We start from the raw sequence: 25,098 nt of genomic DNA on the forward strand, positions 1-25,098 counted from the left end.
TTTGTTATGTTACAACCTTATTCCAAAATTGATAACTTTATTATTTTCCTCAAAATTCTACAAACAATACCCCATACTGACAACATGAAAGAAGTTTGTTTGAAATCTTTGCAAAGTTATTAAAAATAAAAAACGAAAAAAATCACATATACAGGTATTTACCACCATTGCCATGACACTGCCTAAAAATAGGTGTGACAAGCTTGTAGCATCATACTCAAAAAAAAAATTGAAGTTGTAGTTTGTGCTAGACGTAGTTCAACAAAGTGTTAAGCAAAGGGTGTGAATTATCGAAAATTATGTGATTTTTTTTTTCCTCCTTCTTCTGTTTTTTATTTATCTTAAATAAATTTGCAAGGAGTAAAAACAAAATTCTTTCACGTTGTCATTATGGGGTAGAATTTTGAGGAAAATAATGCATTTAATCCATTTTGGAATAAGGCTGTAACATAACAAAATGTGGAAAATGTCAAGGGCTGTGAATACTGAACTGATGCACTGTATATGGCCTTTTTGAGTTATTTATTTATTTATTTATTTATTTTAATTGAATTGATATCATTCAGATCCATCAAATAATTTTAAATAAAGTTGTCTGTATTTTTCTTTTTAGAAGTGGGAAATATGTCTACAAGCCCATAATGAACAAGACATGCTGTCCACAGTATACCATCAGGTAATAATATTCACATCAGACTTATGCTTCATTTAACTTTAGAACTTTAAGACTAGAAGAACATGAGGATGACCATTAGTAGTTTGATGGTGGAGTGTTTAATGCTGCTGATTAATGGTGGATGGATTATGTTGTTCTAATCAAATGTCTGCCTTTGTTCTCTCTGTCAAGATGTCATGCACTGAAATTTCAGCCCTCCAGATCCCACAAGAAAATCCTGAAGAAGATGAGCAAATTCATTGCCCAAGGGGAACTGCCAAAAGGACAGGATGGTGAGTGTATATTTGTTGTTGTGTATTTTTTTTAATCCCCGTGAATTGTCTGACAAGTCTTTCTCTATTGGTATACAGTGGATGTATGAATAAAGTGAAAACAGGAGGCAATCAGTCTTCAACACTATCAAACTATTGGACTCTATATGCATTTGAATCCGAGTTTGGCACACATTCAAAACTGTTTGTACTGTAACTCTGTATTACGCATTGTATTACACATTGCTGTAACAATATTGATTTTGTTTCTTAAAGGGGAGCCAATGGACGCTGCGTGTGAGGAAGCGGGTTCAAGGCAACCCAGTGAAGTCTGTCACTCAGAAGTAAAGTATACTGCTATCACAGGCATTCAGAAAGAGGTAGCAGAGTGTCCTGCTATCACAGAAGTAAAGAAGGAGGTAGTGGATGCTGCACCTACAGGCTCAGAAACATCAACAAAGGATCCAGCATTTGTTCCTGTTAAGAGAACAACAGCACCAGCTACGAAACAAGGTTAGTTTGAAATGATACAATAGAGAATCTCAAGTTATGTCACACCTTGGTAATTGTTGGGAAATGTGTGCGACATCTTTTTATCTAATTGGTGGTTTACCCATGTCTGCTACAGTGGTTAAAAGGGGTTACATACATAATGTTCACTTGGCGAAAAGGTTGTTTAATTATGCAAATTTGATTGAGACTGGAAGAGTTGAAGAAGAAGAAGTAGAAAAGGGATCCTACTTGGAGAAATTGATTAATGATAACAAGCAACAGTATTTGGAAAACCTAATAACAATGAATAAATGAACATGTTTTCCTGTGGCTCGGTCCAAGATCATACAGTCAAACTCACAAAATGTAAGGCGGCACTCCTCTACTACACCTACAGTGACAATGCTCTTCAAAATCATGAGAGGAAGTTAAAACAGACTCCATCTCCCCGACAGTAAGGTACGGGTACAAGATGGCACTGGCATCACCCAACAGCTTTTTGTAAAAATTCACATTTTCTAAAAGTTAATTATTTCATTTCATCATTAAAAAGCCAGATATTGTTTCACTTTTTTAATTGTTTGAAATGAATACTTTTGTAACTCATATACCCTCAACTCATATATTTTTATTTACTGCTTTACCAACCGATCTACAGCCGCCCTTTGGTCATAGTGACTGTAGCTTTGATTACAATGCACAACATTCAAGTGTGACACTGCCCTTGTGCTGTTCTCCAATATTAGAGCGCTATTGCTTGCCAGATGGTGTCACTGTTTACCCTGTGATAGTTTCTACTCTGACACAGCTTGGCTAAAAACTGTTCTCAGTGTTTTCATGCGTCTGGTCTGAGGTTATCTGTCACTTTGTCCTCACTGTCCAGTACAGGATATCCTCACAGAGAACTCATACTAATGAATTAGTAACACTCACATTCAAGAGATAACAAACTCCCATTAGGCACAGGAAGCAAAGTTTCTAACAAATGCTTATGTTTCATGGCTCAACCACTTTTTTTCCCTTTCGAACATTAAATGAGCACAGGCTCCAAACTCATTGGACAAAATGCAGTGAGAAATTTTGAACCAGGAAGCTTGATAATTGGTAAGGGTTGAGCCAGATGTACTTATGCAACAGGTTATAGCCTCACACAATGTACACATTTAATTATTTTTAAGTTTGAAATTTAGTCTTAGAAGACAGTGCTGGAGTAAAGAAGATAAAGTCCAAATGAAAGCGTTTGTTAGGCTGTAGGAAAGTTGGGATTAACACTTTGCATTAACATTAAAGACCAGTGGCTATCAGTTTTAAGATTATGCTATTAGTAAAGTGTTATCAAATTAGGTGATGGCCAAGATTTGTTGGTTTATAGGAAGCGAAATTGTATATTGTAATTGTATATTGTTTAAAGCAGCTTAATGTGTTTTATGTAGGCAGAGTTAACAGAAAGTTTTACAGTTTCCTATAAAATTACCCTGCCTAACCCCATATTAACTTTTTAGTGTTTTTTAACATCCTTATCCACAGAAAATTCATTATGTGTCTTTACATGTTTCTGTGCAAAAATTAGCATGTCGTTATTCTAGAGAGTTTACTCTGATTTTGAGCATTGTATGTGTGCTGGAGGCCCCAGAAAGGGAGAGTGTCATAGTTTTTATGAAGGGCTAACTGCTAGAGCGATAGCATCTTTCTTCCATAGGAAGTGATCAATCAGACTTAATCTTCACCTCGACTGCATACGCTGTCCTCAGGAATACCGGTCGGTGAGTTATTAGAAACAAAGTGTGTGTATTTGTTATATGTTTGTTAGGGAGAGAAGCATATATAGAGAAAGGGATTGTGGATTAGGTTTGTTATGTCTGTGGTTGATGAACACAGCCCAGACAAGTACCTGTCTTGTGTGACCCATCTTGCTTCACCTCAGTGGTTATTCTAGCAGATGTAATTTAAATATGCTTTAACCCCCAGGGTTGTAGTAGGGTTTTGCCCTGATCCCTCACAAAACAAGAAGAACCCAGCCTTATTGCTTCAAAGCTCTGATCAAAGAAATATACACTTAAATTACCCTCCAGGATCTTAGTTAACCCTATGTTGGAAATGATAAGTCATGCTGTTAAGTTAAACATTTATTGAAATAAGGCACAATCTGCCCCCAGTATTCTGAGGTCCATATTTACTATTCACTGGAAAGAGTCTGCCTTACAGTGGAACATAAAGGAGCTTGAATCAGCTGAAGCTGAACGCTGCCAGTGAATACTGGCTTCTGCCAAAGTTTCTCTCTCCCTTTGTCAGGACCGGACGTCCCTCTCTTCCATATGATGTTGACAGAGAATAAAAGTTAGTGAGTTGATTGTGGCGGCTGGCAATAAGATATAAAGGAAATGGCTCTCGTTTTCTTTTTTGCTCCAAACAGGATGTGGGCGTGTAAACTGTTGACATAGGATGCCCAAAGAACTAGAGGGCTTGGAATAGGACAAGAAGGAGGAGGAGGAAGGGGTGCTAGTGGTGGAGGAAGAGCAGAGGGACAAGTCAATTTTGTTAAGTGAGAAAAGCTGAAGGTGTAAGAATGTGTTATTGATAGATGACACCAGCAAAACCAAGATCTGTTATCTTCGACACTCTTCAGCCATTTCTATATTTTTAGAATTACACTCTAGCTGTCTCTTGGATTTATATTCTTGGACTTAAATAACAGACAAGAAGGGCAGAAACACTTGACACCATCTGCCCTGAGTTTAGGCTCATGAAAACCTGCAATTCGAAATTACCACCTAGTTTACATCATGCTGTCTTCAAAGTTAGGCAATCAAAAATGAAAATGATCTTTCCTTCCCTTCTAAGCAGTAATCAAGATACTGTATGTCTTATTGCTACCTGTTTTATTTTCCATATTCTCACCTGGAAATGTCATGTGCACCCCTTTGCCCCTCTCCGCTCTTTTTTCTGTGGGGCGCAGGTATGGGTGCTGATCCGAGCCGGCCGCCATGTCGAAAGGCCAAAGACTTAAGGAAGGAGCGCCGCCTTCAGAAAGAACAGATGAGACAACACACTGATGGGATCTCTTCCATTGTCTCTCCTACCCCACCTACTCCCACCCATAGCAACCAACCCAAAGCCCTGGAAGAGTTTATCAATGAGTTAATGCCTGACACCTCCACTCACTGCCTTGAGGTGAGCAGACATACAGACTTGCTTACTTTCTTTTGAATGTGAGTTGGAATAAACATTAACCTATTGTGATGATTCAAGGTATCCTTAAGAAATAGTGATTAATTTTCTGTCTCCATAAAGTTTTCATACAGTTAGCTTAAAAATTTGGTTTCACAGTGCAAAGAAGTGGGAAGGGAAGATGTGTTTATTGGTGCTTAGAGGATAGCTGGCCAGAGCAGGGTGGAAAAAATACCTCTTCCCCATTTGAATTCAACCAAATAACAGGCTCACCACACAAACTGGGTCACATTACCCTGCTGATGACATTAAATCCAAAGCTCCCAGCCCAGCCAGTGTGAGAGGACATGGAAATGAACTTTTGGCAGGAAGCAGAGCGATGTAGAAAGATGCCTGGCGAAGGCCTCAAGCTGAGGCAGTAACGTCATTCTTGTTCTTGACCAAGATATGAGCCAGATGCACTGATGAACCATGCAATATCTGACTTTTGCCTCTATACTTGTGAGCTAGACCAGCAAGACTACCTCCCTTTTCTTATTGGATTAGTTTACTTGCCTCCATTTATCATTCAGTTTTATTAAGTGGGCATGAACACTAGGTTATCTTTTGCAAATTATATGTCTTAAGAGTAAAAATAAATGAGAGATCCCACTATTTGACCTGTTTTGCTCTTTATTAAAGAACGTGTCAAAGGTGTGAGGTTTATTGCTTAAGGAGATTTTCAACCCACTACAAGAAAATCGATGTTTACATTAGAGCAACTAAACATGTTAAAGATGTCAGGCTATATTGACTATCCATCACCAGGGGGCAGTGTGAGAATATGTTTTAGAGCCCCTCAGGTACCTCAGGAAAGTGTGGAACTGTTCATCCACTATTTGTCAAAAAGAGTACTGTCTGGTGTCTCAGTACCTTTTTTCATATTCTTACAAGATTTTCCTCTAACTCGTCTATCGCTAACATGCAACAGATTGATAAGCCAAAAGGACAAAAAAAAGGTCTTTTTTTAAAAAATAATGACACTCTGTATATCTCTTTTTTATTTAAAGCTTTGATAAACCATTGGCCTTTTATTTTAATTAAAACTAAACAAAAGCCTCTAGGTTTATGTGGCTTCATGTGAACCTAATTACAGTGGTCAAGAATCAGATTGTTGGTGTTAAATTTCAAGACTGTTTTCAGAGCTGTTAAAATTTCATTTCCCTTTTGTCCACAATCTGCTGCAGTGTTGGTTCACGCGGAGGATTTCAGCCTATCAAAATATATCTTGAGATTTAGCACAAAATTAAAAGACTGAACTTGAGCATTGTTCTTTTATGTGAGAGGCCCAATGTCTCTATTTAACTAAAGGATGTAGATGCCAAGTGGTCATTTGAGAGAGACCCACTTAGGTCCAACTCAAACAAATCCCAGATTCAAATCCTTTATTTTGTCCATCCAGGGATTCATATGGCAAAGTCTCTGTGGCCAACAAAAGCTTCCAAACATAGAGGTGCTTAATTAAATGGGTTCAGAGGAGGAGAATGTTGATTCTTCTTCAGTTTTATGACATCTGCAACAATAAGGCAGTTTTTCTTTATTACTCATGATCCTTCTTCAACTCCTGATCTGCCTTCTAGTTACATTGTGCATGTTTTGACCACTTCTAGTGCAATGGAGCAAGTGTGTCCACATTCCATGCTGTGAGCACACTGGTGGTGCCATTTCTGTCCTGACATTGGTTTCACATAATTGTGCGCATTGACAGGCACTGGCAGCAGCTCGCCAACAAACATAGCACAATAAAAATAAAGAATGTGAAAGTGAAAACTGCTAGCAACCAAACATATATGTAAATTATGCAGGATTTGTTATGGTTAAATTCTGCTCAGTATATCTTCTATAGGTAATAAAGTGAATGTCTAGGAGTAAACCGAATATAGCTATACTGTATTTGTTTACAAGACTTTAGATTACCACAAAGTTACACATTTGTGAGAAAGTCCTGTTTTTCTGCCATGAAAGTCAAAATTCTGGAATAAGACCTGGTGAAGCACTAGCTAATACATGAATAGGCTAGTGGTTATTTCTGCATGTGGAAACAAATGTTTTACTTGTAAAATTGATTCAAATATGAATGTTACTTAGTTTTAAGACAAAGGTGTTTATGTAAGTTTCTCTCCTTTCACAGTTCTTTCACACTTTTTCCTCTCTTTGATATATGGTGTGTTTCTTATTTGGGTGTTTTTTTTTTTTTTAAATCAACAAAATTATGTTCTTCTCCATTCCATTTTGATGTTAATTCTTATCTGCCCATATTCTTTTTGAAGGTGAGGCTAGTGCGCTCCAGTCCCCCTAGCCCGCAGTTCAAAGCCTCTTTTGATGCCTCCTACCAGGTGTACAAACTCTACCAGATGGCTATTCACAAGGACCCTCCTGACAAACCCTCCGAGAGCCAGGTCAGAGCACGGCGGACATAGGTCAACCTGCTCAGGGGGTACCCAGGGAGAAAGAGAAGGGGGTGATAACTTTTAAATTTAGGGCATCTAAAAGAATTTTATATTTTTTAAATCTGCTCTACCCTTTATTTTGATCCCTTTTAAATGTTATATTATGTAGCAGATTAAAATATCAAATTGGCTCAATATTTTTTAAGTGCAGAACATGGATTTATATTTAAAAACATAGTGTAAATTTAAAAGAAATTGGAACCACTAAATATTTCGACATAAACTTTGCAACACCAAGCATCTGGGAGAAGAGCAATATATCTTTATAAGTGTAAGAAAATGTTAGTAATTTAAGAATATGTTAGTATTAAAGAGAGCGTATGTGTAGAGTGGTGGTAAAAGGCAGAGGAAATGGAGCTGAAAATGCTTCCATATGCCATGGGTTGAAAGCAGTGTTTCTCCAGGTGTCTAGGTTGGTAGTCTTGAGTTGTTACAGTTTTTTGGGGGGTTGGTTTGTCAGCTGAACCCTGCTGACCTTCACACATTTACATGTATATCATCTATCCCCCCCCCAGGTCACCTTTCCCTCCTAATCACTCTCTGTGTCTGAACAAGAATTTCACTTTATGTTTGGACAAGGCGCTGGTAATGAGGTTTTAATTTTCTTTGTGCGTGCAGTCTGTTTAGCCTTGTTTACCTTGTTGGAAATGTCTGTATGTGTCTAGTTTAGATGAACCATTCAGACATGGTTTTGAATTTCTGCTGCTCTGGACTTTTAAGACACTGATATAGTATTGATTCATGAATTCGCATCTGATCCCGTCCATGCGATCTATGGTAATAGCTGGGAAGTGCACTAGCCTCATCCTCAAGTTGCCCAACATCTTAATTTTTTAAAAGCACATTTTCAGTCTGCTAGAATCCCATTGTTTTCTTGCATTCATTTGTGCAACAATCTGATAAAAACACTAAATTATGTTTCAAACTCAAAACAGACCTGGTGTGTTACCAGTTTCCCTGAAGGACCAGAAGACTGAAGTGAACCCAGAGATGCCAAAACACTTGTGTAACACTGTTTTATAAAAGCTCTTTTGTTGATTCCTGCACTGTCCATTCCCGCAAAGCATTCATCATCTCTTTGACTAATTTTTAAACTTCTCACAGTCCTCATATTTACTGTCAACGCCTTTAAAACCTTCCTCCACCTTATTGCTCCCTACTCTCCACACCCTGTGCTTGAAGGTGAGGCTAGTGCCGGTCAGCTTTGAGGACCCTCAATTCACAGCGTCCTATCAGCAGTCGGTGGCACTGTACACCTGCTACCAGATGGCCATTCATGGTGATGACCCCAGCGAATGTAGTGAGAGTGAGGTACTGCATGATTATAATTCAACACTTGCTGTACTGTAGGGCACCACTGCACATGCTTGTTCTAGTTTATTATGTTAGAGATAAAGTATTTTTTTAAATTCTGCATTTATCATGTTTTTTTCTTTTCTAGTTTAACTCGACTACAATGTTACTTCCATCCTAATAGAAATTAGTTTGTTTAGTGTTGAAGAGTTGGTATTGGTTTCTCAGATAATTGCATCTCCATTAGTCCTTGCCACTGTATGTCTCATGAGCTGTGTACACATTAAGTGGAAGTTTTTCTTCTTCTTGTACGTGTCATGTGTAAACTATTAACACTGTAAAATAGCCAGAACTCACTTATTTATGTAATGAATTAGAAGTTTTGTGCGGGAATAAATAAGAAAAGAAAAGTGAAACAAGCATAAAATCCTAACGTTTGAAAATGAATATATAAACCACAGTAAATGCTTTAAAAATTATAAATACACACACATCCCTGTTTCTCCATTTACATGTAAATAAAAAAAGAGAAAATAAAGTTGAGGCAGGATGCAGAACTGCTGGACAATTATACCAACCTGAGAGGGCCTTTTGTCCCTTAGGGCTGGAAAACCAACCACCTCCTCCACCCTCTTGCCAGCAGGCCTTGGTAATTTACTGAAATCTCTGGCTTGTAAAAGTAATGTAATTAATAAATAATAAAAGCTGTCAGATTGGGCAGACTGTGGCAGATTCTTTCCTAGTGCCATAACACTAGCTCTATTAATAGGGAGCGGGTGTTTGTGTACACAGCTTCAGCTTTAGAACTACACTGGAATCAGATGGGTTCTAAACTGGAGGACTAAAACCTGGAAAAATACAAAATGAGAAGGTGTGGACCTACACAAACAACTCTGCTGTCTGTTAAATTTTCAGAAAGTAAGAAAAGTTTTTTTTGACAGACTTTGAAGTTTGGATATAAACTGAATGTAGTATAGTGGAAGAACGCAGTGATATTAAGGATGTGATAATCACTCATGACGAGCATTTTGACATCTTTACTTTAAGTAGTGTTGTAACAAAAATGAATGGATGACATTATTACAGTACAACAAATTTAATTAAGCTCATGAGTTGACATTTCCTATATTCAGCTGTTTTTTTTTTTGTTTTGTTTTGGTTTGGTTTGGTTTTTTTTTTGCTTCATGGGGATGTTCTAGATTTAGAGTCCCTATGCAAGACCTCCCTCCTGCCTGGATCAGCCACCAGACAAAGCTTTTTGTATTGTTTCATATTAATAACAGCCCTTGGGATGTCATGTTTCCTTATCCATGGTTTGTCTCATGCCATTGCAGTTAATTTTAAGAAGACCAGTACCAGTCGTACTATATTCCCCATAGTTTTACTCATTATTGTAACAACCACTCCTGAGCCCACAGTACTGAGCACTGCTGATTTTATTTTCTTGCTCGTCAAGCTGCCGGTTAATTCGCCTGCTCTCTTCCCAGAAGAGCATAAGCCTCTGGAATTCATAAAGAAATCGAAAACATGTTGTATATCTGATGATGGCACATTTGGTGGCATGCCATTTTGTGCCTGTATCTCCTACCTAGGAAGTTAAGTCATTTAGTATTTGTAAAGGTATATATTAATCCATTAAAGTTTTACGAGGCAGAATCTGGAATACTTTCAGCTTGGCTCTGATCCAGGCAATAGTGGAGATTTTGTACAAGTTGAATTACTCTGCCAAAACTGTACTGTCATTAGCCATTATGGTGTTAAAGGGGCTCTTGTGGAACAGTGGTAGAGCATTGGGTTGGGATACAAAAGGCTGTGGGTTTGAATCTCACCCAACCAGTTGTGGTCCCACCTAGCCATCAAGGGCGACCTTGGTGGCGGTCCCGAGCCTGGACAAAAAGGGACGATTGCAGCAGGAAGAGCCTCCGGCTAAAAACTCATGCCAAATCAATGTGCGGAACACCTCCGCTGTGGCGACCCCTGAAGGGACAAGCTGAAAGCTGTTGATTAGCCAATATGGTTTACTACAGATGAATGGCTTTGCTTGTTTAAGGACGTATGCATTTCCTGTTATACCAGAACAGGAGGGGGCCAGATATTATTCCATACAGTATTTAGACACGCATAAAAACACAGGCATGCATACACATTTACTCACACTTACTGGACTTAACTGTTGTGGTGAGCCATGACTGTGAGTTCCTGCACATGTGGCCTTAATTTTCAGGAAAACAAATTTGGTTAACTCTATTTTATTTCTTCATGGCCAGGATCTTAACTAAGATGCATGGGGGAAAAAGTAAATGCAAAAAGCTGAGGGATAGACATAAAATGCATCAATAAAAGTGCAAGAAATCAATGAGGGCTAAGCCATTTGTAGTACTTTTATTGAAAACTAAGAGAAATTCAGCATCATTCTCTATAAGCAGCATTATCACTGTAGATCTACTTAATATGTCAGAAAAGCTCTAATTATTGCATTGCAGCTTGGTTTATTGTGCTCTTCTTGACTCTGAAAGAAATGTTTGGTCATAAGGAAAAACTGTTTTGGGGTTGTTTTTAATTTCTTTATACAGTATATGAGAAAACTAACGGAGCCACCATGTCGCTCAAATATAGAAAGCAATTTGGACAAGATGAGACTGCAATAATTAAAGGTCTGAGTAGAACTTAGGCTTAAGTAGATGTGTGAGTGAAGACACGACAGATTGTGTGTGTGTTTTGAGATGGCTGCTTGCCCTCCTAATTGTGCACAGATGAGTGTTTACTATAGGAAAGGGAGAGTTCGAGAGAAAGTGATGGGCTCCATGTGTTGGTGATGAAAACATTCCAGAAGGTACTCTCGACATGGCTCTATTTGTAGCCATACTGTATGTGTTATAGTAATAGTGTGTGTGTGTGCGCGCATTTGTGTGTCACTATCAGTCTGTCAGGACCATGTGGTCTGGTTTGTTGTTGACAAGAGAGGGGTCAGCCCTGCCAGGCTCCAGGAGGGCAGCCTCAACCAGGGTTGACACAGCAGTAGAAGGCTGCACACTTCCTCTGCTCATCCCTCTTAGTATGATTGCCCATAACCCCCCTGATGAGTGCCCGTTAAAGCTGGGAAAAGACTATTAAAGACAGAACTTTTAATTCACACATCCAAGTAAGCATTTGCATACATCAACAGCCTCTAAACACTCATAGACAACTTGTCTAATTTGAAAATACAGCATTTTACTACAAGGTCAGTTGAAGATTCTTGGTCCCATACAGGGCAGCTAGTGTTGTAGAATAGCCTCTATAAATGATGTCATCTAATAACTGCAGCTGTTGTTCAGTTGGTAAACCATTTACTTTTTCTTTTTGGCGTTTTAAACAAAAGTTTCATTTGTGCCCTTCAGCAGTATTACACACTGGGAGGCATTGCTGTTGGTAATTTGTTGACTGGCAGAGCAGTAGTCTCTGCATAGTTAGGAGTGGGAAATTAAACTTTACTGGCATGGTTACGCAGGTGGAGAATGTGATAGGCATTTTTTCGCATGAGCAACAATGATTGTCAACTGAACAGATGTCCACATTGGTCCTGTAAGGTGGAAACTTTTTCGAAAATACCGTTAAGAAGGTGATATCATGTGACACTATTATTTTATGCAGTTAACTATTGCATAACAATTAAAAAATATGACATTCTTTCTGGGACAGATCTATACATTAAAACAGCAGTTGTAGGATGTGTGTGCGTGTGTGTGTGTGTGTGTAAAGGTGAGATAGACTTAGTAAACCAAAAGCTGTTGCGAAGCTTGTCCTCCAATTCTGCAGGTCAAGTCATCTGTAAACACACTGCTTTCAACAATGGCGATTAAATAAGAAAAAGAACTGTAAAGAGTAGTTAGAATAAAATAGTCATTTAATATTTCCACAGATAATGATATTTGATATGCATTTTAAACTGTGAAGAGATTAGCTATTTTGACATTATGCTGGTCATTTAAACTGTCACTATGTCCTGCCTAGACTGTGAGCTTTAGTAGATACTCTAAATGTTCTCATTTGTGAAAATACACTATTACTTTTACGTCATTTTGTGAAAAGTGGGGCTGTATTTGATATGTGACACCTGAGCAAGGGGAAGACAGGCAAGGATAAACTGTGTGTAAGTGGAGATGTGTATGGTTTTCATTTATGCCTTTTTAAAGGAGTTGGTGACCCAGAGAACTAACTGTTTTTTCTCCTTGTTCCCCCTCACCTTTGCCTTCCTCCATAGTTCCGGAGATTTCTCTGTGATTCACCACTAGAGGTATGTATTTCCTTTGGCCTTTTGACAGTTCAAGGCCACTTTTAAATATTTGTCTGTTTGTCTGAATGTGTCGCCTGTAATGATTTGGCACAATTAAGATCTTCCTGGTGATATTCATTTCTTAATTGTGATGATAATTTTTAAAATGTTTAACAGTTTACTATTTACCTGTTCATCAAAAACACTGGAAAAGGAATAAATGCACACACATTAAACATCCAGCCACCCTTGCTCTCTCTTTCTCCAACTGGATTGAGAAGGATTCAGGAAGGAATTTACTTTCATATTGGAGGGGTTTTAATTTACCCTTGTGTAAGTGAAGGGGGTGCACAGCACAATGTGGTGTCCAGATTGTGTTGAACACCAGGTCTTTAGACCAGCCCTTTTATAGCTTTGACAGAGTGGGACATACAATTGCGCTTCACTTTGTGTGGTGTGGTACAGATTACAGACTGATAAGGCAGCTTCCTTGGCATCAGTACAGGACCTAACAAAAGGCTGTTACATGAGTTAGAAAAACGAAGCAATTATTCTCACTTTATGGACATTTTGTTGTCAGCTTCTGGTACATTAATTGATCTCATCTTGCTGATATTTCTCTGATGAAATTTCTGTGTTTAATGTAAGTAGACTGTATTCTCTGTGGTCACACAGGCAGACTTCATTGAGCACCTACTAAACCTAGTGAGCTGCAGCCTGTTGGACCTGTTGGGTCAGGACAATTACACCCGCAATTACACTGAGGATAGGCTTTTATAACAGCCACTTTAATAGGATTGAGGTCCAGGAGCACACTCTGACTGACACACAAGCACAGTCACTCTGTGCTGCCCCGTGGCCCCCCTCAGGTCATCACTAATGAACATCATTAGTGTTTATAGGAAACAAGCTTTTATCACCTCGTCAAGGCTGCCGGCCAGGCACACTGAGTTATACAAGTCTGCACACACACACACACACACACACGCGTGCACACATATGCTGTTTTACATTCCCTCTTGTCTTCCTGCCTCTACTGTCCCCTGTTGTCAGACAGCTTTAGAGCCCTGTCTCCATTCGTTTGGATTTCTCTTATCCAACTTATTTTTATTTCTTCCTCTGATCTCCCTCTCAAAGTTATGCTGTCTCTCTCCAAATGCTCTCCATTTCAGCATTATTATGAGTGGCTTTCTCTGCTACCTTTGCGTGTTGTCCTCCATCTGTCTTCAATCAGGGTGCTATTAAAATACACTCACAGACACTCACCACATGGACCTGCATATTGTGTGGTTCATCATCTCACATGTATGCCTGCATTTCTACAAATGTATGCAAAAATCATACTTACAAATTCAGCTGCTGCTAATTAGAGACCCAAGTTGTCTGACTTGTTCACCCGTTGCTGTGTTCCATTTCACCAAAATTGCAGATAATTTGTGCTGAAGCTCAGAAGCAATTAACATCAACAATTAAAATTTTAATGCATTTGTGCACATATACATACACAAACATATTTGTACTGTCTGATTAACAGTGACAAATCCGTGCCTTCAGGCATGATGAGTTCTACAGGTGTCTGTCACTGCACTTGAGTGTGGTGAGGACAAAGTGGCATGTGCTGAACAATTTCTTGGTTTTTTGGCTCTGTGGGATTGCACTTATTCTGTTTCTAATATATTTTTCTTTACAGCCTCCTAATGTTTCTAACCAAGGGTCAAACACGCACACACACACAACAGCCAATTAGTCACTGAATATATTTTATGGGGTCCTCTGCCACTCATCTGTAACCCCTTCTGTCCTCCTGTGTTTTGGTCTTCTCTCTCACTTTCCCAAATAGTTCCTGAGAAGAAGAGAATGAATGTTCATAAAGTAAAGAAACACATGTACATATCTGCAGGGAATGCGGCAGCTGACATACCACATTAGTGAACACACAGACCCCTCTACATGGTTCAGATGTAAGCCAAACACAGAAGAGTCTACCAGCTGTATATAGAGCAAAACAGCAGACGAGTTATGTAAATGAGTTAGTAGTAAAGCAAATGTTATGTTTTTCTAATGGGAGAATTATGATTTTTGCACAGTGTCAATAATAGATGCACTGGTGATGTGACTTATGCGGCATGAACTTGTTAGTTCTAGTTAAGCATGTTAGTTCTGCATCTGTTGTTGATCGGTGCCAGAATGACAAAAGTGTCATTGGTACAGTGGGTATAACAACTCAGTGAGAAAAGAGAAAACAAGTGGTAACTTGGTCAAGACTTGTCCTTTCATTATTATTTTCCTCCTGATGCAATTAATTAACTCAATGTGTTTATTTACAGCTGTTACCAATTATAAATCTGTCCAGCTCAACCAAAGAACCATACATTACAGTAGTCATATCTTTATCAGCAACATAAGACAGATAATAGCTAGATTTATTATCAAAAATACTACACACAATATAGGTCAGAGAAGCTGAAAAAAAAACCCACACTAACCCCAAAAATGTTGTGTAATTTGCTTATTGTTGTAAGAAATGCAATAAACTTTTAGGCTACTTCAAAAGTCTGTTCTTCAGCTAATATCTGTCACATTCCAACTCTTTAAGCTCATGTCAAGTCTTTGTCACATTGGAAAAGAATGTTCCAAACAACTGCTTTGATCAGATGCTTTGTGAAGTTTCATTGCATTAATGAAATGTCTTCCCCTTTGTCCAAATTGGGACTTTGGATCAACATGTGTTTTCAGTCACACACAGTAATGCCCTTTTTAAAATACGAAACATTTCAACTAGGAGACACATTTTTACAATATGAAGTGCCCTTCGATGGCTTTGCTGTGAATTGAACAAATCGAACAAAGACAGAAAATAGGCTTTGGTGGGATGAAAAAAACCTCTTTTGTCAAGATAAGCATGCTGCTCACGTGGCCCTGTATTTATGCCATATGAAAGCGATTTGGTGCTGCAGGGGAAGTTAAGGGGTTGTTTGAAGTATGCCAGAGAATGTTTAGAGTCCTGTCACAGTGGCAAGGACACAACCATTAAGCTGTCGTCTGAGGTGATACAGGTCAGTCAGACAGTATCAACCTTGAACATGGTATGATCTTACAAAAAATATACAAACTCATACAGCCATTAATTTTATTACTCTGGCATTTACATTTATGTAATTGTGCTCCAGCATATATACTTAAGATGGGGAAAAAAAACTTCACTCTTCCCTTTTACTTACAACTTCTAAATGATACAGATGGACCTTTTGACAAAGCCTCCAGTGTTTCTGGGCTAACTTGTGCCAAGACATAACAGGCTGCTTGCTTGCCCAGACAGTTTCTAAAAACTTGAGAAACACACATACTCAATGCAAGAAAGGGTACAGTGGTTGCTCCAGATGTGGAGACTGTGACGCTTTAACACACATAAGCCTTATGTACAGTAAGAACATGTTCATATTATTGTCCTAAATCATCTTATATTTTTCTGTGAGGTTTAACTACAAGTGTTAAGTTGTTAGCCAAACTCATTTAACTGTGCGCGTTTCCTAAATTGCTTGTTTCAGAACAAGTCTGAACATAGTCTTCTCAGGAAGAGCTGCATGTTAATAAGATGTAATTAGGCCCCTAAAAATGCCATGTAAGACTGGCAGGTCTGCTGTGTTTGAAAAAGTCATTTACCAAAATGTCATAATAGAAACATGTTTCTAAATCAAAGAAGCCAAGTGGATGACTGTCAGGAAAATATTAGTGTGTATGTCAGTATACAGTAGGTGATTATACACCGTTGGTTGTTGGTTGGGGATGATACTGGACAGTGACCTGAATAAAGAATTTTCCTTTTACTCTTTACTTTACTCTTTAACTACTAAGTTTAAGTTGCTTTGAAAAATATGCAAATGAAAATGCTAAAACCTACACACAACACAATCTATTATGACTATTATACCAGGTCTGGACTACTCATGAATTTAGTTTGTGCCTACTATTTAACAAATTTTTAAATATTTGAAAATTGCACTTCGTGTAGCTTTAGAACAAATCTGTTCTTAGTAGGCCTGTTTTGGGCATGAGGGTCTCTAACATGTAATCAGATCTGGGGCCTTAGGTACAGGGATATAACTTTATTTTTACTGCCAGCCCTACTTAAGAAAACCTGACAAGGTGCTAAGGAGGAATGTGAGGCACGTTCACCCAATTGGTGATGGCAAGCCCGCCTGAGTCACAGAGGAGTATGTGTTGATGTATATGTGCCTTGTTTCTGTTTGGTCAGAGTGTGGACCCAGTGGTTCATTGGATTAGTGAGCTACCTCTGTGTTGTGATAACTAGCGGCATCTGCACTACTTAACTGGGTCCAGATGAATGTTTGTGAAGGAGAAATATCCTGTTACCCGTGCACTGAAGAGTGACAGACACACACGCACACTCATGAGCATAAACATAAACCAATACCCTAGCTTCATATGACTTTTAACCCTAGGCCTCTCGTCTTAAGCCTCTGTGATAAAAGCAGTCAAATGGCCTGATTGAAAAACTCAGCATGTGGATCCCTACGAGAAATGTGTGTCAGACACTTAAGTGTTTTATTAATGGTGTAGTCTGCAGCATGCGGGTGCAGACCTATGCCTGCATTCTTTTATCCCACATAGAAAGAGCAGAAACAGACATATAGGAGAAAGCTTGGCAACACTCCACCACCACCTGGTGAAATGAATTTCGCTCATGTAGGGTCTTTTATTAAAAAGTCCTCTCCCGGAGTGTTTCTGTGGCCAGCTCCTCCCACCACAACTCCACTCTGCTCCTGCTCTAACTCCACATTTGGGAGCCATTAGCAAGCTGAATGTGAGGCTACTGTAGACCCCCACACATAATGCGTGAGTCCTGGCAGGGAAAAGCCTGATTATAAGCCATCGTACAGGTGTGTTTACTGTATGTGTGTGCATGTATGAGACAGAGAAATCTGGAATAAAGTAAAGGTTTTTTAAATACATGCTCATTCCACTATGATTCATACATTTTACATACAAACTATATAATACACCAGAGTACTATGATTTCTTTGACCAGTGACCACCTTCTCTTACTGTATTTCTCTCTTTGCCTCTCCTCAGGCAGAATATTCTCCAGATGGTCCCGAGGTGGGCTACGGTTCCTTCCACCAGCAATACTGGCTGGACGGGCGCATTGTGGCGGTGGGCGTGATCGATATTCTGCCTAATTGTGTATCCTCTGTCTACCTGTACTACCACCCAGATTTTGCCTCACTGTCTCTGGGCTCCTACTCTGCTCTCAGGTTGGTTGCCACAACTTAAACAAGCCAAATCATCCCTTTTCCATGGCTTGAGGATCTCATAGATTTGCTGTACACATATGGCGGTGATGAATGGCAGGCCCAATAGCATAAAATCAGGACCTTACTTTCATTTCTTTATATCATAAAGAGACTGCTGCAGTTTGCTCAGAGGGTTAAGAAACAAGAATTATCATTCTCAGTTTTCGCTGCAGATATCACGTCAACCGTGACTCAGATTTTGACCCAGACAACAGTGGAGATTTAGCTAAATCGAGTCAATACCAGCAATTATAGAATGAACAGGTGCATGATTTAGACAAAAATGCAACATTTTGCTACTTTCAAGAAATTATTTCTGATTAGTCCTTTCTTTTTACTTGTTGCCAAAATTCTTCTTCTTCTTCTTCACTTTTAATCTTTCCCAGTCTCCCACAACTGTGGTGAAAATAATTTTCACCACAGATGTGGGAGACTGGGTGCTTTTGGCTTTACAGTCTGTGTCCAGGTATTAGTATGTGAGTTGTTAGTGCTCATTTAAGTGTGGATTGTATGCTAAATCAGCCAAGCAGTTAAAACAGTCATGCTCTGCTCATATAGAGGGAACACCCTGGTCATCATAGGCATATCTCCCCATCGCTTATTATTTTAAGAGTCTGGCTGCAAGATTAACACAGAGTACTCAGTGTGTGGAGGAGGCCTTGGAGAAGGGAGCCAGCAGGACTGAAATCCTCCCGCTTGTTTACAGACACCAGAACCTAGGCCTTTGATCAAGTCTTAACACTCCCTAGTCTGCTTAGCCTGGCCAACTCTGTCCAAAACGTACAGTACAAAATGGATACAAACACACATATTTTGAAACTTGTGCAAACATTTATCCGTTTTCCACAGCAAGCTCAGCTAAACTGGAGCTGTTCAACCCCAAACAAAGTTTAGTGTAGTTCAAATTAAAAAATATTCCTGGCAAATTACATCTACAGTGTGTAATAGAATTTTGCTTTCTTCTATTAATAAACAGTAACAAATATATAATGTATAATGTATGTATAATTTTACATAAGTTCAATTTATTGGATATATTTGCCACAGCGTGTATAGTTATGTTTATAATACAGTCGAGTTTAAATCAGTATGGCTGTGATTCAGCAGTACAAACAGGAGAGGGGGATGTTGACAAATATCTTACAGGAGTGTAGATCATTCTGCAATGAGCCCAGAGGGCAGAAGGAGGAGGAGAAGAAGAAAAGAGGCGCATAATGAGTTGCCTGAGACAATACTCTGTAGGAAAACCAGCTGGTGTCACTTCCTTAGAGGGATGTCCTGATCATGTTGGGTTGCACCTGATCTTGATCCAGGCAAAACAGTCAGTACTTGCAGATATTCAATACATTAATATTTTGATATAAATGTCCAAGGCAGTCGTCCACGGACCACAGGGTCAGTGGTTCTATCCCGGGTCCAGGCTATATGTCAAAGTGTCTCTGGGCAAGACACAGACCTTTCCCATCCCCAGCTGTGCAGTGTCGGTCCAAGCCTGGTAAAATTGGGGAGGGTTGCGTTAGGAAGTCTAAGAAAAAAATAAAATAAAAAATGTGTAATACTGCTAGTATGTAAGACTAATATTATTTGTTTCCTGTGCTAATAAAAATGTGTTAATATCAAATCTGCAAACTACAGCAAAAATTCAAAGTTTTTTTATGCAAAGTAACTTTTTTGTTATTATGTTGAATAATCAGTTTGCTTGACTTTGACTAGATCGCAACTTTGTACAGTTTTAGGGGATCCCAGTGGAGCATTTTGGACAGCTAATATAGTGGAAATGGATTCAGATTACACGACCATTACTGATCAACTTCTCCTAATCTTGCATCTGTAGACCCATAGTACTTTTTATGTATATACAGTGCACACTTAAACTGCAATTCTGTGTTATTTTTCAGTTAAAAATGTGTCTGCATGATTCGGGTCTGGCTAATTAACACTGTCCTTTTGTGTTTGGTAAAGAAATGTTTCTGCATGTATGTCAGGCTGTGATAAGCACCTCATGGTATGCACTATTATGGGCCCTTTGTGTCTGGGTGTGTGTGTGTATGCACATCAGTATGAGGAAAGCTGTGGAGGAGCAGAGGGCCTGATAATTGGCTTGTGCTGGAGTGTCAGATGGCTGAAGAGGGGATAATGGCAGACTCAAGCTGCTGCCATGGGGGTGGAGGTGTGGGTGTAAAGGCCTCAAGTGAGGGGGGCAAGGCTTTTTGTGAATGGGCCCCTCGCCTCTCTTGACCCCCTCCCCCAATTCAGGCTTGCCAGGCCCTTTTGTGGAGAGGGGATGGGAACCCAGGAACCTGGCAGCAAGTGGGTGACCTTCTAGCACCTCGCTCTAGCCTCCTCTCGTCTCCCTCCCTTTCTCTTTCTTGACCCTCCTCTTTTATATATCCCCCCCCCCCCCCCCCTCCTAGGCTTGGCCTGCTTTGTCCCATGTCTTATTTTTCAGTGAATCTATTTTCTTTTAAGGCCCCTTTCTCTCTCTTAAGTATTTTAAGAAAGGGAGTTCTCCCCTTTATTTAAGTGGGTGAAACAGAGGGGTGGAAGGAAGAGTGAAACAAAAAGGAAGAAGAAAGAAGAGCTGGAATTTAGTTATGGAATAGTGAAGGAAACGGCAAGGGAAAGGGAAAAATAGGCTTTTAGTAAAAGGATGCAATTAAGGAAGAAACTATTCGAGGAAAAATAAAGCAGGGAAGACATTTACTGTATTTGAAGAAGCTGTATAAATCTCCAAAGTTCTAAATCTTTATTTTACATGCTCTCTCCCTTTTTTTTTATCCCGCTCAAGAGCTCAATACCGATAGAGAAAATGTAGTTGTTTTTGTGTAATAAAATGAGAGCCAGAAAGCTGCCCTTTTGGGTGTGGGAGTTTGTTTCCTGGACTTGGGAACTGCTTTACTTAGAGCTGCTGTTATTAACTATTTCTTAATGACATATGCTGTTTATTTACATGCAAGAAAACAGATTGTAATTTAAGTTGCACACAGACACTGCCTTTTATAAAGGAAGGTTTGTCCAAAAATCATAGGGTTTATTCATTCATTCATTGAACTATTAATTTTAAATTGGGAAGATAATAGGTCGTTGCCTGCAACATAGCATTATCACCCGTTGACTCAGTACATAATATTAGTATAATACTCCGTACAAGAAATAAACACAAGGTTAATGTATGTGTGCTGTTTCTGAAAAGGTGTGTTTGTGTGTTTCCCACCACAGGGAGATCGCTTTTACCAGGCAGCTGCAGAAAGAGTCAGCCAAGCTGTGCTACTACTACCTGGGCTTTTACATTCACTCCTGTCCCAAGATGCGTTATAAGGTAGGCACTTTGTCATATTGACATGCACAAAACATTCTCACTTTTTCTCTACTTTCTATAGTCAGATTCGTATAGAGAGATGTCCATATGAGGAGCTCAAATGACTTCAGTGTTGTCACAACTGCTGAATGTTGAAGATGACATGGAAACGTTTACCTATATTTTTATAAAATAAAAGAAATTATCTTTTTAAGCATTTTTTTTAAAATTCAACTTCCTTTTGGCTTACAACAGACACATAGCAGTGAGTTTAACAAGATAGTTTTCTCAAGCTTTGTTTCCAAGATTTCACTGAAAGAGCAAGGTTTTGCTCAGATCTACAAAATGTCAGTGATCTATGAATAACATTTTGATATGAAAGCCTTTTTACATAACATATTGTTTGGTGTTTTAATGTTTCACCCTGAGCCTATACTGTCACAACATCTCTCTGACTATGATAAATGATCAACACATCTGTCCTCTTCCAACATCTCTTATAAAGGACAGACTGTAAAACACTAAATTATCCCTTTTTTGTTGGTACACGATGATTGATAATGTAGCAGTGTCAATTTAAAGAAACACGTTCTCACACACTGACTACATATTCTAGCCCTTTCTCACTGAACTGGTTCTGAACAGAACATTGACTAAAGTGGCGTGTTCCTCTTTCTATGTTCTTGAAGATCAACGGCTTTTGGCTTGTCCCTTCAGGAGTTCCACACGTTGATTTGGCATGAGTTTTTATGCCAGATGCTGTTCCTGCCGCAACCCTCCTATTTTTTTATATGGGCTTGGGATCTTTGGTGGCTGGGTACAGCCACAGCTCGTGGGGTGGGATTCGAACCCGCGGCCTTCTGCATCACAACCCAATGCTCTCTATTTTCTTAGCAGAAAATACATTTCCCAACTGAGTGCTTATAAAGGCAGAGGAAGAACAGCCCCCTTGTGTTTCCTCTCCTAGTTTTGCTTTTACATGTCATTTTCACATGAATCCTGGAGACTGTATTTTTTCCCAGGTATTGCTGTTTTGCTGTCACTCAGTGTATCTAACTTGGTGATATATTTTAAGTGTACTTTTTTGGAGAAAATCATATAGAGATACTCTGCTTAAAAGATAAATTAGCAGAAAGATGTAGAATGGGTATGACTAGAGATCCTTGTCTCTTTCGAGGTAAAAGTGAATTATGCATTCTAAACTAAAAAGTACCTGGAAAAGTCATTAATCAAGCTGACTCATACATGGTAAACCTAAGGTTAAAAGGGATGAATACAAAAGGAAATTAAAAAGATGTGATGGAGGGAGTCCCAATGTAGACTGTGTCAGAGGGAAAAATAGGGATAGAGAATAGGTAGAAAGGCGGACAGAGAGGACAAAGCTGCTGAAGACATTAAAGGTTGAAAGAGAGGTCACACTGCTGATGGCAACTATAACTCAGCAACCAGATATGTGTGGCATACATGCATTAATGAATACATGTTTTAAACAAATGTAGTTCATATATTGAACTATATGCTTTACAGAAATGCACAAAAGTAGGGGCTACTACTCAAAAGCATACCCACATTCACAGTAAAGCGTACTTAAAGATCTATAGCTTCTGGAGGATGCTGAAAGAAAGCAGCCTTTCCATTAATTTGCCCAGGATTTGCCATTCATCCGTTCTTCTTCTCATTTTTCTCATCTACTAATTCCTCTATTTCTGTTATTTCATTCAGATGTTCCCCCCACTTGTTCTTGCCCATGGGAGACTGATGTCTTGATGAGGATTGTGGCAAAGTGCCACATCTCTTTCTCTCTCTCTCTCTTTTTTAATTCATCTATTTACATGTTGTTTTGGGCTTTGCACATTTTCTCATTTTGGGAGTCCATGTAGGGAATACATGTGAGTGTGTTTGCTCTCTTTATGTGTTTGTGTGTTGAATCTTGATCACTGTGTTTGTCTAAGATGGCTGTTGCCACAGAGTCTAACTCCCCCCTGCACTGGCATTTACTCCCCCGACCCCCCATATCTGGTCTTGTGTGTTTGCCATTGCAGCATCTTGTTCACAACCGCTTCATTTCTTCCTATTTTACCACTGTGGAGGAACGCAGAACTGGGGTTAGAAGGTTGCCCAGTTCCCACCTTTGGGCTCACACACTGCCAGAGAAACCCACCCGCACTCAAACATGCTCTAAGCACATGCATTGTCTTGTTCTATTGTCTGATTTGTACATGAGCCTGAGTATTTTTTTTATGAACAGGCATACTGTAGAATCGTTCAAGTCATTAAGATGGGAAGCCACTAAAATTCTCTGTTAATGTGTTGGAGCTTACTGGATTTGGGTTCTCAGTCCCACTGCTTGCCACTCTACAGACCAAAACACCACCACTTGAACCCTGCTGGATGCCACTCAAACCCCTTTACCATCACAGTCTTTCTCCAACCACCCCATCCCCATTTTTTCCCCACTTGCCTCTTCTTCAGACAGCTCTGTTCTGAGAACCTGTCCACACCAATGTGGTGACATTTAAAAACACTCAATTTTGGCCTCTTGGTTATGCTAAGATGCTTAACACAAATACAAATATTTGTAAATTTGAATAAATATTAAAACAAAAGCAGGGATGGATTATTGTGAAAAACACTGCTGACATATTGAGAATTACAAATGGGCTAACTGCCATCTCCGTATGTGTCTTGTTATTAACAATTACAGGTGTTGGCACTGATGTATTGTTGTCTTTCTGCTGTTGGCAACTGCTAACTACGGTTTTAAAAAAAATGCCTAAAAACTCCGGACTAATCCTCATTTGTCTACTTTATCTTAATATTGACATTGCATGGGGTTTAGAGAAAGCTTAAATGGCCCTGCTTTTAATACATCACCTTGAGAGGAATATCAAAAAGTAAAATCCAAGATCTGCATCTACTTTGTGGAATACAGTACTCTCATTACTTTGGGGGCAACAGGCTTTTAAAGGAAACTCTCTATACAGTACAGTGTTTATAGACTTAGTGGAGTTGTTAAATTGACTAGTAAATTGTTTCTTTTTTTTGGGAGGTAGTAGTGTTATAATGAGTCTTATCTGTATCTCCATTTTGGAGTATTTTTGAGAATTAAGAAAATCCTTTCTGCCAGGTCACATCTCATGCACAGGAGAACTGCTCCATGTGTGATGGGTTGGAAAATGTCTTAGTAGTGCCAAAGCCTAGAAAAGGTCCTATAGAGGGCATTAAAGGGTCCTAGAAGACTTGGAGTCCAGCCAGGAACAGGGTGCTGCCTGGCCAGTGTCGGTCCCTTTTCTTTGTTCTAAAAGCTGGGCTGGAGCGTCCCACAAAGCCTTGTCAGTTTAGCTGGTTGGTTCATGGTTAGACGTGACATCCTGCCCCTTGCTTCCGTCCTCACTCCTTCGGTCCTCCTTGCACCTCTTTGCCCCTGTGATAGAGCAGAAGGTGAAGCTGTGAGACTAAATGAGGCCTTTTGTGTGTACCTCAATGAACCACTGTTGTGACTTTAGACAGACCAACGTAGACTTTGTAGGTTAGTGAGCTAATCTCTGTGGCTTTTGATGTTAACCTGAAATGCTATGCAGTACTTTTGTACTGTAGCTTGTTATATTACTTATCATTAAATCTGAACAAATGCTAAAAGTGCGCATCTGCCTAGTCATGAGTGCACACATATTTACTGGGGCCTCCCTTATAAACTACATGCTCAATAAAATTCTGGCACCACCAAGACAAGTCACAGAACCTGGATGGATTTATATTTTCTCCACTACCTAAAGTTGAATTTACCTTAAAGAAGTGCCTTAATCTGCTCTTCAACTTCAACAACATGTTTTGCTCACGATATTTTATACTCTGTCCTCT

At 39.3% G+C, this 25,098-nt stretch overlaps 1 protein-coding gene across 3 annotated transcripts in view; it reads left to right on the plus strand.

The window, feature by feature from the left end:
- The window catches only part of LOC137139144 (arginyl-tRNA--protein transferase 1), a 45,178-nt gene that overhangs the window by 4,332 nt on the left and 15,748 nt on the right, over positions 1 to 25,098 (plus strand). Inside the window, exons 3-10 of one of the 3 annotated variants that reach the window (XM_067525982.1) lie at positions 614 to 676; positions 848 to 948; positions 1,204 to 1,440; positions 4,376 to 4,590; positions 8,259 to 8,387; positions 12,613 to 12,645; positions 17,719 to 17,900; positions 21,159 to 21,258. In XM_067525982.1, coding sequence (XP_067382083.1) covers positions 614 to 676; positions 848 to 948; positions 1,204 to 1,440; positions 4,376 to 4,590; positions 8,259 to 8,387; positions 12,613 to 12,645; positions 17,719 to 17,900; positions 21,159 to 21,258 — 1,060 coding nt within the window. Of the gene's footprint in view, positions 1 to 613; positions 677 to 847; positions 949 to 1,203; positions 1,441 to 4,375; positions 4,591 to 6,896; positions 7,026 to 8,258; positions 8,388 to 12,612; positions 12,646 to 17,718; positions 17,901 to 21,158; positions 21,259 to 25,098 lie in introns of all 3 variants that reach the window. The other 2 variants (XM_067525973.1, XM_067525992.1) reach the window with 2 other exon arrangements.

This window comes from Channa argus, chromosome 1 (genome assembly GCF_033026475.1).
Source record: "Channa argus isolate prfri chromosome 1, Channa argus male v1.0, whole genome shotgun sequence".
In the NCBI taxonomy this organism is placed as follows: Eukaryota; Metazoa; Chordata; class Actinopteri; order Anabantiformes; family Channidae; genus Channa; species Channa argus.